The following is a 19,911-nucleotide window of genomic DNA, read 5'->3' on the forward strand; positions in this document are numbered from 1 at the left end:
ATCTATGAAATCTTGGTACTCTAATAGGTGGCAAAACTCAGATTGACTTTATCCAAATCCTTTCCTTTTATCAGTACTAACTATGGAAATACCAAGAATCAAATGTATGGGAAATATGAAACAAAAGGAATATTTCCTGTGTGACCTCTATAGCAAAACAAACTGTAGATTCCTGTTGCAGACTTTTAAATTAAGCTTAAAATTAAAGAACAAGGTTACTTTCAACCTACAGAGATTGAAATAAAGGCATTTCACTTTTAAGAACTCTTTTAAGGGTATATTATGTATGGAGACATTCGAACATTTAAGCATGAAAGTAGGTAAAGGCAAATACTTAAGGCTTTGCCCTGTAGTCTTTTTTCTGACCAAAACCTGTCACTAAATTCAAGTGGCAGTTTTGCCCTTGGACAACCTGCAATATCAGGCCTATAATTCAGTTGCAGTAAACTCTCCCTTTTACAAAGCCAAAAGGAAGCTGGAATGTAGCTTGAGTTTCACATACAAAACTATACAATTTCTGTCAGAATGCAGGTTTCAGGGATTGCTTTTTCTTAAAAAAAAAAAAGAAAAAAAAAACAAATTGGTATAGGAAGTAACAGTGCAATACCAGTGGGCTGTGTGATAATCTTACCTTGTCTTTCTTCAAAAGTATTTAAAGAAAAGCTCTCCAGTTGTTAAGAGGATAAAATAAAAAGGGATAAATATTTCATGATGGGAAGCAAATCCCACAGCATTCCATGCAGATTTCCAAACAATCTGAAGATTCACAACATGCGTCCATTATGCCACAGTCCATATCACAGGGGCAGTTACAGTCATCCCCCATCTCATCCCCGCAGCAACAACAGCAGGCCTCCGACGTGCAGATGCCACAGGATGCTTGTCCCAGAACTATGTTACAGAGGGTGAGAAATTCACAGAACAAGCAAGCCAGGATGCAGTGAACACAGCAATCTTGGAATATCATATATTAACAAAGAAAAGAGGGAAATAAAAAAGAAAAAAGAAAAAAGTTAGTATGTCATTCTAAATACAAATGTATTTATTGTATAAATGTAAAAATCTACTTGTCCCGTCTATAATTTATTAAGTGAAACATCGACATTATTATCTTCAGTTCTAAAACCCCTACAGCAGGCCCATGAGAGAAAAAAAGTCCTAGCTTATGAACAAAAACATCCAAAGTGACTTCCAGCCTCTCCCAGTGCATCCTGCCTTTTCAAAACTGTTTTGTTGACTTGATGGTTACGAAGGAAAGCAAGGGAGTTATCACAACACACCATTTTTGCTTTCTTTACAATATCATTCACACCTTAAAAAGAGTGTAATGCATGTTATATGAATATATGACAACAATATATGAAATATTCAGTTGACATATTTTTCTTTTCCACACAAGCATCTTGGCAATCCTTCTTATGCCTTACATTAAGCTTCAGTAGAGTGTATACCCACACCTGATTTCATTGGTCATAGGTACTACTAAACTATATTAAGGAATTGAGGAGGCATCCTACAACCGTCAACAAAAAATATAGCACCCCACCAATAAATATATGGCACAACGAAAATAAATTAATATGCCCACAAGACATGTTAGGAGAAGAAACACCAGAACTAAACATTGGCCAATGTAAAGAAAATTGAAGGAGTGAAGGATATTCTCAACTACTTTCAGTGTCCACATGTGCATAGTAATCACATAATACAGATAAAGAATATTTAATTTGTTAGAATAAATACTCTGTTCACTACTTGAACAGCACAGAAAGCAAATGAAAACTTAAAAAAGCTAGAAATCTTCAGGATAAAGAATACAGTTCTTTCTTAGCCTTTTTCCTAGCTTTTATTTCTGTCTTTACTGCTTGCAAGGCTTGAATTCCCTTCCTCACTGAAGGATGAGAAAACCATATCAGGGGTTCTGGGATGTCACTCAGTCTCATCACATCCTTTCCCTTTCTGCATACTCTGTGTTAGGCCACTGTGAGGCAAGATACGGAGCTATATGGACCTTTCATCTGACCAAGTACCCGTGTTATGCTATTACCATTCACAGGCTGAAGACCTGCGACAGGGGAAAGTTTGGGATTATTGGCAGTAGTAATACCAAGCCACTTAAACATCTTTATTATACTAACACCAATGGAATAAAGTTGGCAAATATCTTGGTTGATACTAAGTAAATCCAGAGGTAAATCTAGAGTAAATCTAGAGAAATTGTGACTGTGTGGTAGGGTGGCCTTAGAGCTGACTTTATATGGATACTCACAGCAGTACCATGACAGAAGTTGACAGTTCAAAACTGCCTGTCCACGAAGCAAAGTAACTATGCAAGCTCTGAGCCCACACTGGGCTCCATAATCCTGCAGATTGATTTCTCCATGCTAGTTAGTCAGACGTAGCTTGGGAATATCTGTACTGCAATGTGCTCACAGTCATCATGCACATATTGAAAATATATGCCCAAAAGGAAAAAAAAAAAAAAAGGAAACAACGGGAAAACCAAGAAGAAATAGCCCTCAGAAATTCCGTATCATTAGACAGGAAGCAAAGCTGTGAGAGGGAAACACAGATAAGATTGAGCTGTTTTAAAGGAAAGTAGTAGCCTGCGTTAAAAGGTGGCTTTTCTGAACAAGTACTGTAGCTGCATAAATGACCTTCACTGAAAGCCCAGAAGATAGGTGAAATAAAGCTAGGCAATATCAGCTCACTGAAGAGGACCAAAGCCAGACCAAGAGCAATTAATTAGCTGGTTGTCATGGAGATGGTGTTAAATTTGTTCAGGTACAATCTCCTTTCAGATTTTCTTTTAATATGAAGGAAAAAGACAAAGAAGCTAACAGTTCTATGTAAGAAGTCTTCATATTTCAGAAACAGTTTTTTTTTTTTTTTTTTACCATTTTGTATTCTTAAAAGAAGTTGCTGAAAAAAAATACAATTTAAAAATGTAAACAAATTTTGTCCTGTGAATGTCTTCTTAAACAAAACATCATAAAAATGAGTAGTAAAAAGAAGAAAATCTTGTCTGACTCATGCAGGAATATGTAAAATTACAGTGGAGCAAAATAAACACAGAAACTCGTACAGAAACGTGCATGTTATAGTTGCCACAGATGTGCAAGGGACACAGCTTATAAGCTATCAATGGACTGCACTGAAAAGCACTTTCTGGTCTCACAAAATACTTTTCCCCCCAACCTACAAGCCTTTACACTAGCAGATACTTGGAAGTTCGTTCTTTCCATCTCTTTGACTGATTGAAATACTGAAAGGGCTTATTTACCTATATTCTGATTTGTTTCTGTCTGGATTGCAAAACACATTTTCCACTTACTTACAAAATCTTTACATAGCATTTTTTCCCCATGATTTTACTTAACATATTCATAAACACTTTATGTGAAGTTGAGATACAAAATGAACAAAAGCGCTAATCCATAGTTCAAGGACATATCTGAAATAATCATGCTTTTGATTTTGTTTCTTGTTTTTTTTTTTTTTTTCATTTTAATGGCTTTTAATAGTTAGCCTGGCAGAAATTATTCAATGCATAGAAAACATGCTGCTACCTAACCCTACCTAACCTGCTGAATCATGACTCTGAAGATTTGTAATGCATACTAGACAAAATAAAAGAGTAGAAGAATATTTTTTTCCATATGTTTCTCTTATTAGCTTATTTTCTATAGATGCAATTATAAGGAAAAGTAGAAGATACAGCAACAGCGGTTCCTGCAACGGCAGTAAAAAAACTTAAGGCCTTGCAGCACATCAACACAATAAAGAAAACTCACATATCATGATCTGGTACCCATATTCATACCCTAAGTACTCCCTTTGGTTGCTGTTTTGGGGTCTCTTGTTCACTGAAATCCAGACATGGAGAATTTGCTAGATAAAACTGACTTCAAACGAGACAATGTCATTTTTTTTTCAGTATCATGTTGGAGACTGATAAAATATATTCTGCTTCCTCATAATAATAGACCGGTTCCAAGACCAAAGAGACTATTTTAAATTACAGATCACTTTACTTTTAAAAAACAATTCTAACATGTTAAGAGTAAAGACTATACTTCAAAAAGTGCCAACATAGTTTTCAGTGGAGTTAATTTCCACCCTTTAACCTTACTGCATTAAGATCCTAACAGACTTTGCAGATGAGCATGTAGTGGAACACATTAATCCAACTAGAACTAAACTTAGTTTATATTTTGGAGTAGATAGGGGGAAAAATAAAGTAAAATCAGTGATCTTAATTTCTGAGACTTTTTTTTTTGAAACTAAAGATATTCTAGTCTCTTGTTTTGCTGGTGAAATTATATCAGTTACACCTTAGCATTTACATTAAACAGAAGCCAACTTAAAAGTATCTATTTCTTGACTTCTATCTTATCAGTGATCTTAATTTCTGAGACTTTTTTTTTTGAAACTAAAGATATTCTAGTCTCTTGTTTTGCTGGTGAAATTATATCAGTTACACCTTAGCATTTACATTAAACAGAAGCCAACTTAAAAGTATCTATTTCTTGACTTCTATCTTTTTTGGTCTGAATTAAAGTATATTCACAGAATGGTTGAGGTTGGAAGGGATCTCTAGAGATCATCTAGTCCAACCCCCTCTGCTCAAGCAGGGACATTCCTAAACATACTAAGGCATAGCAACGGTTCTTCATTTCCCATTAAATAAGCTAAAAGAATTAAGGACTGGGGGTGTCCTTTTACCAAGAACAAAACTCCATTTGCCTTGATATTCATGATGAATTACCACGGATAAATAGCTATTTTCCAAGCTTTTTGAGGTTTAAATTTTCACTTAAGTATTTCACATAAAAAGAAAAAAATCATCCCATGTCTTAACAGAAGCCCACCATCAAGAAAGAAAAGTCTTCATCTTCACAGTTCCTTTCCTCGGGACTTCCAGACTTCCACACTATCCCATATAGTCTCAAATTTCCATTGCTTTTAAATACTTTAAATACAAAGATGAAAATGTGGTCAGCTACACTTTACAGAGGAACTGTTTTGTGCTCATAAAACAAAAGAGTGCATCTGTGCTAGTTCTTTAATCAATTGCATTTGTGATTTCAGCTTACAGCTGGGTAAAACCAGATAAGCTTTCAAGCATGCAAGCTCATCTCTAATTATCCTTTTGTTTTGCCTGGGATGAAAGTTAGATTCGCCACCCTGAAGTTAAAAGGGTCATCCCATTTAGCATTTTTAAATACCAGTATAAGTAAAGCTGTGTCCTTAGTCCTTTGGAACTTGCCCAAAAGCTAAAGATATGCTAGGGAATTTTCTGAAAACGGGTAGACAATGCCAGGGCAAACAGGAACCCAACCAACGCATCCAAGATTTGTTGCTTAGATCATATGCACACAGTCAGCTACTCTGTGCTGATTTAATTACAGTGTAAAAGGTACATATAACATCTACTTTAACTGGGTAATAAATAATACCTTAGAAAACACAAGAGGTAGCTTAAAATCCCTTAAAACTGTTTATCCACTGCTACTCAAAGCCCAAAGGGTTTCATGTTAAATCTAATTCTGGTTATAGCAGGAATTATAACAGCCTCATTAGAGCCTGTTATATACCTGGTTATAACAGGCTTATTAAAGGAAAAATAATGCAACAACAACACAAATTTAGTTTTTATCCATGAAAATGTTTTGAAACATATGCCCCTGGTAAGGATTTTTTATTCCTAACACCTTTGCTCTCATGTCTAATTGCCTTCAAATCCAGAAATAGATAACTCTCCTAGTTCGACTTCCCTTTTATCACCTCCCCTTCATTTTTGCAAGAACACGCAGCTCTACTTATGGCACAGATTTTAAGAGAACTACCATGTGACCATTTAAACTGCACAAGATCAGCAAAAGTTAAACTGAAAAACGTACAGAAAACACACACGCGGGCTGCTCTGTGCTGCTTTTGTAATGCTTGACACTAACCTGTCACAAACTGACCCAATAAGCTTTCATGCCAGGCAGGCAGGTCACACACGATAAAAGGTTCTCATGTCTATAATGGTAAATAAGCTCACTTAGAGAACGCTGACCTTGGTCCGCTTTTTACTAACTATATTCACAGAGTTCAGACAACTCCAAACAAATCTCCAGGCACTCCGCTGTCTCGCAGCAAGAATCAAAAAGGGCAACACCGCAATCAAAGTGGCAGCCGAGGTCCGCAGCGGGGCTTCCCCGCGGCCCGCGCGCAGCCACGAGCACGAGTCTCGGCAGGCGCCGCGAGCTCCCTGCAGACAGCGGGAGCCGGCCCGCGGCCGCTGCTCACCGCGAGCAGGGCACGGGCTGAGGGAGCCGCCTCAGCGGGAGCTTCTGCAGGCTGCACATGAAACAGAGCCGCCGTGAAGAGCTGCGGAGCCGCCGCGGAGCCGCTCGCTCAGGCCCTGCGGCAAGGCCGCTGCGACCAGGAGAACGCGGGGGAGAAAGGCGGGAGCCTGAAAGCGCACGTCTCGGGCTGCAGCTGCCCTGTGGTGACAGGGTGGGATTTAGATGGAGAGGGGAAAATAAAATTGTAAATCAAAAAGATAGGTGATATCTAATGGTTTTGAAATTCAAAAGGATCGTTTCTCTCGATCGAGAAATTTAAAAGGGTGCCCAAACAGGCAAACTGCATTGTAAAACAAAAGGAAACTTTCATCTCGTACGCTAAATTCTTAAGGAGGATAATTATGTCCTGTTTTGAACATATAGAAATATTAAGAAAAATGCCAATTTAAAATATGTAAGGCTTCCTTAGAACCCGAAACTTGGCGATGGGCCTTGCTCGCATCCACCATTCCCCTGCATACCTCAGGCTTCCTTCCTCTGCCTCCCTCCTCCACCTAGCCTGCTTCCACCTCCTGCCTGAAAAAATCACCATCCTGAAAAAATATCCTTGTGCCGTAGTCTTGTCACCAGACAAGACTATACCAGGAAGTTCTGACACCCACTAGATTCAAGTTTTTCACAGCTTGCGGTACCCTCTAGGAATCACTCAATCCTGTTTAGAGAGCCGGGAAGGAAGGAAAGGTCTCGCCGTACCTATGGTGGTGTCCGGCTCATGATCCCCCGCTCCACAGATTAACAAACACAGTAGCTGTGGACACATATGCTCCCAGACTCTCGCATGTGTGAAATACTGCCCAAACCTCAAACTATCACACAAGTTAGTTAACTGAGGTTTCATAACTACCCAGGCAAATACAGTAACTTCTGAGTTCAACAACTCGACGACAAGCACAAGCTCCACCTCAAGAGAGAATTAAAGCCTGTATCCCCTCTCTCCACTACCACCTTTTGTAAATCGACCCTGTGATTAAAAAAATGCACATCATGAAACTTTGTAAGGAAAGCACCTAGCTGAATTTGTAACGGCAAAATCTCAGACTACGTTTTTCATTATCAGAGAGAGATAAAGCCTCTGTCACTTCCCAACCTCATCTTACCTTACAAAAACAATACTTTAAATTTCCCCAATAGCAAATTGAAAACAAGAGGAAGACATTGTTAAATTGTTTTTGTTATGAAAAGTTTTTTGTTTTGTTTTTACAACATAATTAGTGTCTACTTCGTTTTGTCTTGCTTCTCCCTAATCCTGTTCCTATGCCATCACTTTTTCCCATTTCTTCTTCTTCTTTCTCCTCCAACCTTGGATATGTCATTATTACTTATATACTACTTTTCAATAGAAATATATATGTATACACATATATTCAGCTAGCTGTTTGTCCTAATTTTCAAATATCTAGATTTATTGTCTAGTGCCCTTTAGACTTCCTTCCTTCTTTTTGTTGCTTTGGACACATACCAGTTTCCTCCTTGTCTATAGGTTAAAAAAAAAAAAAAAAAAGCTTTTGAAAACAGCAGCTAGGCTGCCATATTTTTACTCTTTTACTTGTTCAGTTTTCCAAGGTGCTTCTCTGCATTACACATAATGTAAGAGTGTAAGAGTGATGAGTGTAAGAGAATGATTCAGACCACTGTGCCGTTCTTCTAGAGATCACAGTTTTGAAGGAACTGTGACAACTCTCACACAAATCATTTTAAAATGTTACTAATATTTTCTAATTAAAAAAAAATCTGCACTGATGGTCTTTAATAAGGAGTTTTTAAGAACCAATGTATTACTATTTCATAATTCCTTTGTTTTTGCAGGATATAGAGTAAGTTTTCTTCAGGAAGGATATGGATTAATAATAGATGGAGAGGAAGAACATGACTAGTGAGTGGACTTACACCCTCCGAAACCTCAGTGGATGTGAGGGTGTTTCCAAAAAGTGTATTTCTGAAATTCTGACATGACTCCATAGCATACACGATCATTTAAACAGGCAGAATTTAAAAGTTCTCTACTATTGCTGCTACCAGAATGTTTGATGGATTGCAACCCCCTTCAGCACAACCCCAATTCCTAAAGCTCACAAGGTGTAATCTACAGTACAGATGGAACAGTAACTAAATAAGTTGTTTCTTTTTTGTTTGCTTGCTTTTTATTTTTTGTAGTTGCACTAGGGCTGACTAGTACTTTGAAGAATGATATCAGCCGTTCTGATCTTCATGAAAAGATGTGACCTAAGTAAAATAATATTGGACTTCAGCTTTCTAGTATATATAATGAAACCAGCAGTTCATGAAGCTGCATGCAGCATTTGCTAACTTTTTAAATGAATGCCTAAACACTCTTTTGCACAGCTTGGATCTTTTTTGACTCTGCCAGGTTTCAAAGCCAGGTTTTCCGTTCTGTCAATAGATACTATTTTCTAGGCCAAAATAACTACTAGACATGACCAGATGGACTTATGCAGCATCACAAATAGGTGTGGTGCTGCAAAAATACTCACATCTTCAGAAGAAACAAGAAAAATTAAACTTTCAGAAAGGGGGAAGGAGCTGGGGAAAATCTTTTCTCTTTACTAAGATGTAAACTCAACTTGATAAGCACATATCTCCCCTTATTGCTGTAAAAGCATATCATCTTCAGCATAGTGTCATACTTATCTTCTGAAAATTACCACACACACACAATTTGTCTTTCTGTTTGCCTCAGTCTGTGCTTCATCTGGATTGTCATCCTAAAGCTCCTACATATCTTTTCCTTTACTACAGAAACCCTCTGGCCTCAAAAGTTTCTCATCATCATCAATCCTATCTTGATATTCCTGACTCTATTCTTGCAACTTCTTTTCCCCTGTCTATCTGTTCTCAAATCTTATTTGTACTTAGATATTCTCATTTCTGCATCTTACACACGCATTCTGGTGTCTTTCATTCATGTGGAACACTCTTCTTTGCAGGCTAAATAACTATACTATCCTGAAATACAGACTTTTAAGTTCTAGAAAGAAGCATTTCTGAGAACAAATGCAATTTCTTTTCTTTTCTCTGGCCACTTTGATTCACATTTGAAAAAAAATGTTCTCCTCCTGACCAGAAATACAGCAACACTCAAGATGAAAGAGCAAGTAGACCAAAAAAAATTATGAACTATAATATAAATTCCCAAGTTATCCATAAGCAATCACAAAATTTTTGCATTATAGTGAACTGAAACATCTGAAAGCATGTAAATTTGTATATCTTTCTACTGAATTTATCTGCATACTACAGCAAATTAAAACATCGGAATTAACTTCATGTGATTATTCAATATTCACAGTATTCAACTGACCACTGCTAGGGCCTCTACTTGTGCACCTTATCAAACAATCCAGTGATAACAGAACAAATCAAGAATATATCGATATTTTGTGCAAGGTAAGAGCTTGATACAAATATTTCTAATAGGCTACAGTTCCCCCATGCACCCCCACAGAGGGATTGCTGGCAAGCTGAAGAAGCTGTTGCAAGGTTTGTTCAGGACTACATGCAGATTTATGAACCCAAGTATTCAAGCCTGACAGAGAACTGTAAAGCAAAAGAAAACTGCAGAAAGAATTTTTTTAAGAAAAAAAAAAAAAACACAAATATTCATTTGTAAGCAGTACTTGTACCCTACACTTTAACTGCTACACAGTAAAATTTGTGCTTCACTGAAGACTGGCAACACAAAACTTAAAAACAGCAGACATTAGCAGACATGGGCCATGCTATTTAGAACACATATTTAAGTTCTCACGTTCAGAAGGAGAATATTAAAAGATTAATTGTATAATATTGAATATATTTAACCTTAGGTACTATAAGAGTCAAGAGACTACAAGTGACAGCAAGGATTACCCTGTGTTTCTGTACCAGTATACATTTGTGGTAGCTTGAACACATAGTGTAGTTACCTATAATGTAATCAGTTATGTCTTTAAAAATACCCAAACTTCTGACTGTACATAAAAAATTGCAATTTGCAATTCTACGCAACTAAGAATCACAATCATGTGTTGATACTAAAATCTGAGATTAGAACTTAGAACTATATCTGAAGGTAACTTCATGTCTTTTACTTCAGTTATTCAATCATTTGATATAATCATTGCCAAGACTATAAAAAACCCTACTGATTAAACTTATTCTAACATAATTTTAGAAAACAAAGGAAGGCTTTGGCTTAAAAAAAAAAAAAAGGCACGAACAGGATATGCACTGTCTCTTTAGAACTCCAGAATTTCTTTTTCAGAGGCTGAATTTCTTGAATTCAGGGTCTTGCGGTTTATACCAGTTATGTAAACAACTCTTGATTAACAGCTTTTCAATATTGCACAAAAAAACTAAGAAAAATATCAGGGTTGAGGGTGAAGTGGATTTCACATAATAGAAAGAGATAAAGGGATATAGCAAAGTGCAAATTCTGAATTTGAAAAGGAATCCTAGAGGACTAAAAGCCCAAGAGAAAAATAACAGTAGGTTGTTGAGGGTATATATGAAAACAAACGCCAGCAAGGAGGAATAGAACATGGAACAGTATGAGTGATGCTCTTCCTGGTATTATCACTCAGATTCACTCAGTGGGTTTTGACTTAAGGAGTTCAAGTCAAGACAAGTCACCTTTCCGACCCTTTTGCCTTCACCTAGGCTGAGCACCTCCCCTTTCCTCTGAACATCATGGTCTCCCTGTATCTTTGCTCACATCCCCAGAGCTCTTTAACCACTCTCATCTACGCATCTTACGCACATGCTGAAAGAAAGTCAAACCAGCAAAATTTACAGAGCTTTTGCGCCCTTGTTGTTATGGGCAGCAACGAAGCCTTCGAGTAAATTAGTGCTAATGGGAAAGCGAAGGATTGCAACAGCTCAGGAACTCTGGGACCATTACAGTAATTGCAAGCAGGGAAAACACATACAGCTAAAATGCAAGGAAAATTATTTACTTTTGCTCATTTAAGTTGTGCATAGGGAGCGGGAAGCTTTTTCATTCAAATTATTTACAGCCTAAATATAACATACAACACATTTATCTTCAAAGCACAAATCCAAATTTTGTTTTTTAGTGGTCATATCATGGCTAAGTCAGAATATCTGCTAACAGAACATTTTCAAAAGCAAACTCTATCTTCACAGAAACTACCATTAGTAGAATTAAGTAATTACTATCTTTTGAACTAGCGGTTTAACATTATTTCTAGCAATCTGTGATGGTGTTGACAGGAGTTTCTGAGAGTTAAGGATACTAACTTAGAGATACTAAAACATTAGCAGGCTATGGTGGCCCAATGTTTGAAAGCAAGAAATTTCCCACTGCTTCAATTTCCTTCCAATACTTAATATTTTCCTTTGGGGAAGTAACCTGTGTTTTATCATAATGATTTCTATTTGCTTCTGGAGTATGAGTCATGCTCTTCAATTATTTTCAGTTGATTGTGTAATTATTAGTGAGAATGGGGTTTGGCTGGTCTTTATTATTATTTTTTAATAAGAATTTCTGCTTACCTTCAGGTGAAGTACCTGGCTTTTGAGAAAACACAGAGCTTATTTTGCTCTTCTTGCTGCTGTCACTGTTGACGGACAAGGTAGAATGGATTTTTCTGTGCATTTTTTCCGAAACGGGAGCTGAAAGCTTTCTGTTGTCCGCCGACACGTGCTTGCCCCCACCGTGGATGCCACTTCCATTGCTCAGACCCGCGTGGCCATTTTGCATTTTGCCAGTTTCTTCCTCACCCCTTTCCAGTGCTGAAGTATTTGGCTGAGGCAAACGTGGAGGTTGTGCTTAAAACGAAAGTGAAAGAAGGGGTTAATTTAAGTGGTATAGTGATAACACATTAAGGCAAGCCTGGGAAGGTAATGAAACATGGCAATGGAGGAAGAGAAGAGCAGAGGCTGCGGAGAGGGAAGGCTGCCCAGGCTGCGCAGGCCCTCACCCACCACGGCGGGGGACACGGCCTGCAGAGCCCCGCTGTGAGGCAGGAATGCTGCTCTTGAGGCAGCCGACTGCATTTTGACCTTAAGCTCATGAGGGGACTTCTCCGAAGAAACAGAAACAAAGCAGAACAAAACAGTTAAAGTACCTGGGAAGCGGAGGAGGTGATCCAGTGAGCAGCAGGGACATAGACTCAAACACCACTAAAGTGGTACCTATGGCGACCCAGAGCCCCTTACCAGACTCCTCAATTCAAAAGTACAATTTGAAAAATGACCCTAATGGACTAGTAAGAGGCTTTAATGACTACTAACTGACACGGTCCAAGTAAAAACCATAAAAAGCTGCCATGCCAGGAGACTGCAGTGGTCTGGCTGAGACTCCAAGAGCGCTTGTTGTGAAATCAGCCTAATGAGATGGCACAAAACGTGACCACTCGTTATTGGGCTACCACATCGTGAGGAAGAGTATTTTTAACAACACGGGAAATACATTTTCTAAACTCTGTATCATAAGAAAATAAAAGATACAGCTTTTTAGGTAATGCTTTGTAGTAAAAAAGACTTTTTTTTCCAATTTAGGATTCATGTTTTAAACAAATGCAGACTTGGATCCAAAACTAATTAAACTACACACATAGTAATATAACATGATTTCTTTGTCAAAGAGCACCAGCCTGATCCCTAATCAAAATAGTATGGTATGATGCTTGGATGTACAGAGGTCTTCATACAGTTTAACTATTGATATATTTAATGCGCAGGAAAAAGCCTAAATTTTACTGAACTCTGAGTTGAGGAGAGATGAGACAGAATCTGTAGGAAAGGGAAACAGCGCTCAGGACTGCAGCTCATTCTCTTTTCAGATGATTTATGTCAAATTTCAGATGATTTCACAGTATAGTTTCCTATGTACATCACATTATGTTCAAGAATCAAGATAACCAAATGCACAGATAATTATTTTCCTTTAAAAGAAACAGCTACACCAATTGCTTCAGGTAGAGATGACAAAAGATTTGGACAGATACTTCCAGGACATCCAGACGAACATGGACTCCAAACGAATCCCATCCTGAACTTGCCTAACCAACCCTCCACACTCTCCTTTTCTCCAATACACTGACACATAGCATCCTCAGATTGCTTCTTCCAACGATCATAATCTTGTCCTGATTAAAATTCAAATAAATCGTAAACTAGTTTTGAGTCCTATTCACAGATGGAGAGAGAGATTTTCCACTTAAGATAGCCCCAGATAGTTTAAATTGTAAAATAATAATAAAAATGTAATTGATCATTCTTCTTGCCATTTGATTTTCTTAGGCACTGTGGTTAAGATTTTAAGGAGACACCTGGACTGCTGACGTATTTATCTAGGTCAGAACAACCCTAGGTCAGAATAACTACTTTACCAAAGTGAAAATTTCTTATTGCATTAAGAAAGGGCTGGGTGAAATAAGTCTAATATTGGCCTCCTTAACAACTTTACAGGAAAGACAAAGATGATTCCTTTCCCCCTCCAGCAGTAATTGCTCATGAATTTCCAGGCCAACGCAGCAGGAGCATAAAACTATCCTGATACTTGATAATCAAACCGTTGCTCGTAAAGTTTTGGATGGCAATACTCTTGCTCTGAAACTGCTGCTCCTTTCAATCCTGCATTACTGCTTGCCAAACATATGAACAGAAACATAGGCAAAGGTATTTATTTGACTCTGGAATTTGGTTTGCATCATATATTCCGCTAAATTTGCAGACTACCACAAAAAGCCCTGCAACAAGTTTTTGGGGAATTGGTTCCTGCCTGAAACAAGAATGGGCTCAGTGAGAGTGTATGACCAGGAACTACTTGCACAGGACATCTTTCTGTCCATATACAAAGCAGACTTTGCTATACCTAATCAAGAGGTTGCGTTTTAAAAATGGTCAGCAACAGTCAAAGATATTAATTATAGTCAAAAATAAAATCATTAGCAACATCAGGAATCAAAAATTGTAATTCCTAAAATGCAGTGTTCATACCCATAACCTCCCCTTCCTCTGCTTTATTTTCTTTATCTGGTATTCTTGAGTAATGTTTTTCATGCTCCACACAAGGATGCTTTTCCTCACATCATGCCACGTAAGACTGCCAATTGTGGAGCTCCAGTTCCACCAAAAACCTAGAATTACTTGGGAGGGGTAAACCTTCCTCAATAAATAAAAGTAATAGACTATGCTAAAAATTGTTTGTCTAGACACACTGTTTCTAAAACTGACAGGTATGACCTTTTCCAAGCCAGCTAAATTGGTGGTGGCAGCTTACAATTGTTTATATATGTTTGGTGCTTTATTGCAACACAATAACGTGACAAATTATCCAATCTTCAATCTTCAAAAATATGTTTGTTTAATTTGTAGATGAATGGTTAAATGCTGGGGAATCTAAACATATAGTTACTTGTTTTAACTTCTATAATTATTTTTACTAAGATTTCTTTCTCTTTTTTTAATAATCCTGCTCCCAAAGTACTCTTACTTCAGTCTTTTAGCATTAACATACAACTTTTTAGCTGACTGGCTTTAGAGTATTCACATGTGATGCACAGGTCAAATCAAAATGGAATAAAACCCCAAATGTATTAGTTATCTCAATTTAAATTTATTTTAACTTTATTGATAATTTTGCACTAGGGAGACTTGAATCTTATGGTTAAAACACACTTGAAACCAATTAGGAACCATATGACCGCATTCTAGCATAAAGAACAAAAGCAATTGACAATTCCAAGATTAAGCCACAACTGCTCAGTTTAAAACAGAAATATTTTTACCTTATTTTTTAAAGGTTGTGTATATCTTAAAAAAAAAAAAAAAAGGTGTAATATGGGGAACGACACAATGCTTCTTAAAACACAGTGATACCCAGGGACTCTCACTCTCTCTTTAATGATCCACTGCTCTCATTCAGCTGTCTTTCTTTTTTCAAATCTTTACATATGTGACAGCTCTCAAAAGTAGACCATAGACCATCTGGCATTTTCAGAGGTGTAACTTGTGCAAATTCAGCTCTACTGGGAACACAATGCTATCTTCTGCCTGCGTTATAAAAGATACAATAGAATGTAGAACTTATGAGTTGTTTTGAATTATTCATTTTTTGCCTGTATATTCAAGAAATTTTACAAACTCTGCATTTTGTACTACATAATCACATGCGTTAAAGGTACAAAGAAACTTTTTGACACCTCTTTTCTACAGAAAGATGGCATTTTGTTTGATATGTGAACATTCAGCGCCTGTTATATCATTCTAAACAGGCCGTGTGCTGCTACAAAAGATCCCATTTTACACTCTATGTATGAGCAAAAATTTTATTCTTGATATTCAGTAACTAATGCAATAGACATCAAAATTTCAAATGTGAGTTGTATGAACATTCAGCATCTTCAAATTAGGATGGCACTGGTCACTTACTATATGTTAAAGATTTATAAAAAAAATCATTCCTCACACAACATAGAAATATTTTCATTTTAAACATCCACAATGAATAGTTTCAAATGTCCTAAGAAATACTGTTCTTTTTAGGTTAATATGTTTTTAATCTTTAGCAAAACCAGTAGATTTAAGTCAATATTTTATACAGTGCTAACACTAGTGGATTTTCAATAAGAATGATAAATATTGGATTAATGATTCAATAGAGTGAATCTTTTTTGATAGAAAACTAGCAGATAATGTAGCTAGTAATAACTATACATGAATCTGCTGCCTGTGGAAAAGCAATAAAAAAGGCAATATATTGCTATAGCATATAATCTATTAGTGCATTTCACTGCTTCCTTGTCACTGGCTTCCTTGCCAAGTGGGACTTAATACAATAACTTCTGCTGTTACTTAACTGACTTTAGAAAATTGTTTAATTGTGAATAAATGTGTGTGGTGAATAAATACTCGAGTACTGAACACTTGCTATGATTTGGATGGTTTTGGGCTATGTGGCACATTCTCATTTACACTGTGAAATGATGCACACACATATGTACACTGATAATTATCTAAACCTCTACAAACCACCCTTATGAGAAAAATCCCGATGTATGCATTTAACAGGAAAATGTATGTAAACAGAGGGAAACTCTTTCAACAAAAACAGGGCAGTTGTTTAACATATCATTAGGGATTTTTGACAACCTACAAAAACATACCCAGAGAATACAGACTCCTTGGAGTCAAACTGAATCAAAAGAAAACATCAGGAGGAAGGAGAGGGGAAAAAAAAAAAAAAAAAAACAGACAGCTAATTAGTAGCATCACATTTCAATCACATTTGAAAAGCTTTTCCAAGGCAGCTCCTACCACTGCCCATAGAGTTTACTATGCAGGTCAGCGCCACCAACGGATAAAATATTTTGCAGGTTATAGCCTCAGTCACCTGAGCACACACACTGAGAGGTAAGAATATGTTTTTTCTTAGTTTATGACAGTACATCAGAACACACTGAGGAAGCAACATTTTTGCAGGTGGGCTGAGGAGGAATAAAAATACACAACCTAAAAATGTAAAAGATTATAATCTCTTTCATTTTTATATACTGAGAAAATATTAATTCCATTTCAGTTTAAAATACCCTTGACACTTCTCTACCTCGCAAACTGTTTTTACCTAAAATGAAAGACAAACTCTTTTTAGGAAATGGAAGGGTCTTGCTCTGGTTTACTCATGCTGAAAGCCCAGCTTTGTGTGCTAATTGGAGCTCTGGTAACATCATTTCATCTCAGTGGTGGCTGTTCCTCCTCATTCTGTGGGGGTTACACCATAGAGACCGTGTTCAGGGTAGATAGATAAGAATCAGACCTCTGTTTTCTATCAGTACTTCTTCGTAACACAAACCTAAGCTTGAGGGGAAAAATAAAGCACATGATGGATAGTTATGGATTGTAGAGTAAAACCAGGAGCTGTCTGCAGTCTAGAGTAAAATTAGGGTGATTCCAAATTGCTTCTGGGAAAGACATAATTCCTGAGATATAAAAGGCAACATTTCAAACTGACTGCAGCAGAAAATCTTACCTTTTCAAAAATATTACCAATTGCACGCATCCATATGCCCTATAAGCATAAAATTTCAGCAAAGCTGGGACAACTCAAATACCTGAAAATTTCTCCCTCCCCACTTCTGTAACTAAAATCCTGACTAGTCTCTACACGAATCTTCAAACTACATCAAGAGTTTTCTCTGCTTAGCTATTCAGAATATTAACATTCAGATTACAAGATGTACCTCTGAGTCAACCTGTGAAGTGGCTTTTGTCAGCAATTATTTCTGAATATTTTCTAGGACATAAATAGCATATACTGCAGGTTCCATATCACAGAAAGCATACATTAACTAAATAACAAGGTACCATCAAGGTACAATCTATCTTTCAAAATCAATTTTTTACACTGAATTTTTTATACCATGCTGACTTTACAAGGAAAACAAAGTACCAACTAACAGCAGCAACTACCTTTTTAGAATTGCTTCTTGTAAGATACGAGGACATCTTCAAAATGAATACAATATATTATTATGAAACAGGATGTCCTTTGTAATGAAAACACTGTAGTAAAATTGCTGGTACAAGTTTTACAAGACCCACACTGAGAACTATATGCTAAAATCTGTCTGAAAACACATCCATGGAACACCAAGCATAACAGAAATGGGGCTGGAGGGACAAAAGAAAAACACGTTTCATCCTGTCAGGTCTCAAACTGTGAAGGGGTGACAGGAATAGCAAATGTACGTTCACATGTGTTTATGGGTTGAGAAGGTGACACAAGCACAGGAGAAGGGGACGAACGCTCCCAAATCTGTGCAAAGACACCTGCAGTTTCTTCCTCTGGAAGCATTGCAGGGCCGTGCACATTGTTTGAAGGGCTGCTGACATTGGACCCCGATGCCTTTCACGTAGCCCAAAAGAAGCACAAGGAAGCATGAAAAGGACTGGCAGCTCTAAGTTTGCAGAGTGGACAGGCATTCCCACGTTCACAGTGAAAACACCCAGTGAAGTGCTCCATTAGCAAATCTTCTTTCTTGAAGCGTTTTTCCGAAATGAGGAAAAGGCCGTTGATTGTTTTTAATGATAGCAACAGCAATTTCTTAATCATTGATCAAATAAATAAAGCCTTAACTTCTTTTAACTACTTTTTGCTCCTGAACTTCTAATAGTTGTGTCAAAATTCAAATATAATTTTGTCTCCTAATTAACACTGGATGGAAGGAAAATTCTCCTTCTGTATCTTGCCATGATTAGCAAAGTTTTTTTGCAAGACTGAAATTATAGTCTGTGATAAACTTCGTAAATGATTTTGAAATCCGTGTTGGAACACAAAGTAGAAATAAAGATGATTCACACACAATTACTTCATAATGGATATTAAGCAATATCATAATAAAATCGAGTATGGTTCTTATCATAACACAGCCTTAGCTTGTCATAAAAACATCTAAGAAGAGACCCCATACACAAAAACAGGACATTGTAGGCAGCAGGCACTTAAACTCTCTGGAAATTAATATTTGTATAAAACTGTGCAGGTAGAAGTGGGGAATTTTACTGCAAGCTTTCCATTTATAAATGTATCCAGTTTTCTCTCCATACATGTTGCTAGAGGACTGGAAAAGAACTGCAATGTGTTTGCTCTTATACTTGGCAGCATTACAAGTACTTAAAACAGCAGCAAATATTGCATAGAGATATGCAGTACTAGATCAATTTATGGTCACCATTACAACATTCAGCATTCATATTTATTACATTGTACACATTAATCAATTGTTTTTGAGTTTTTTTTTTTCTTAAACAGTATTTGGGGGTGAAATGCATAGTTATTTCTTCATATGTTTCCCACAAATGTTACTTACTGTTTAAGAAACACAGGTCCACTTATTTTTTGTTTGTTACATATTTCTTTATAGTACATACAGGCTAATAGAAATTGGAAAAAAAAGTAATATGCAAATTAAGAGTGGGTTTTTTATATATTTTTTGAAGGGCTGGTAGTAATCTATTTCTGAAACACAAATAATTGATACCTTAATAAATGTGAAGATTGTCTCCAAGTATAAAGGATTCAAAGGGATGTAAAATCAATACAATCCCATTTCCCGAATTTTTAAAGGAAGGTTAATTAACCAATAGACACAAAAAAAAGTAATCCAAGATGTTGGTATTTCAGAAGTTACACATTGTTAGTGCATTTTACAACATATGGTTATACCACTGCGTAAAGACATGCTAGTGTCCCATGAAACTAAAACATTAAATCAAATATTAGCAGAGTTGTGCTGCCTCTCCCATTGTGCTATTTGCTCCCAAATCAGATAATAAGCATCAAAGAGAAGCCAGAAACAACAGGATACCCCTTGCTGGGTGCTGCCTCATACGCAGCACAACAGGATGCAGCAAGCAGGAGCGATAACCTCGACCCAGCAGAACGGAGCTCTCGGTGTCACTAACACTCGTAACCTCTGCAACTTCATAGCCAGTTCCTCCGACCCCAGAGCCTCCTTCTCCCTTTCCAAAAACCCAAACAACTGGGAAACAGTAACATGGACAAGCACTGTCTCATTCTCTGCAAGAAAAG

General features: G+C 37.0%; 1 protein-coding gene across 1 annotated transcript in view; it reads right to left on the reverse strand.

Moving 5' to 3' along the window:
* Positions 1–569: 569 nt before the first annotated feature.
* The window catches only part of MDFIC (MyoD family inhibitor domain containing), a 45,124-nt gene continuing 25,782 nt past the window's right edge, over positions 570–19,911 (reverse strand). The window contains exons 4-5 of the mRNA XM_088529735.1: positions 11,868–12,143; positions 570–954 (exon numbers count right to left, since the gene is read on the reverse strand). Coding sequence (XP_088385861.1) covers positions 707–954; positions 11,868–12,143 — 524 coding nt within the window. The 3' untranslated portion in view covers positions 570–706. The remainder of the gene's footprint in view (positions 955–11,867; positions 12,144–19,911) is intronic.

This window comes from Tinamus guttatus, unplaced genomic scaffold (genome assembly GCF_059628265.1).
Source record: "Tinamus guttatus ecotype Peru unplaced genomic scaffold, ASM5962826v1 Tinamus_guttatus_pri_ptg000340l, whole genome shotgun sequence".
NCBI classification, from domain to species: Eukaryota; Metazoa; Chordata; class Aves; order Tinamiformes; family Tinamidae; genus Tinamus; species Tinamus guttatus.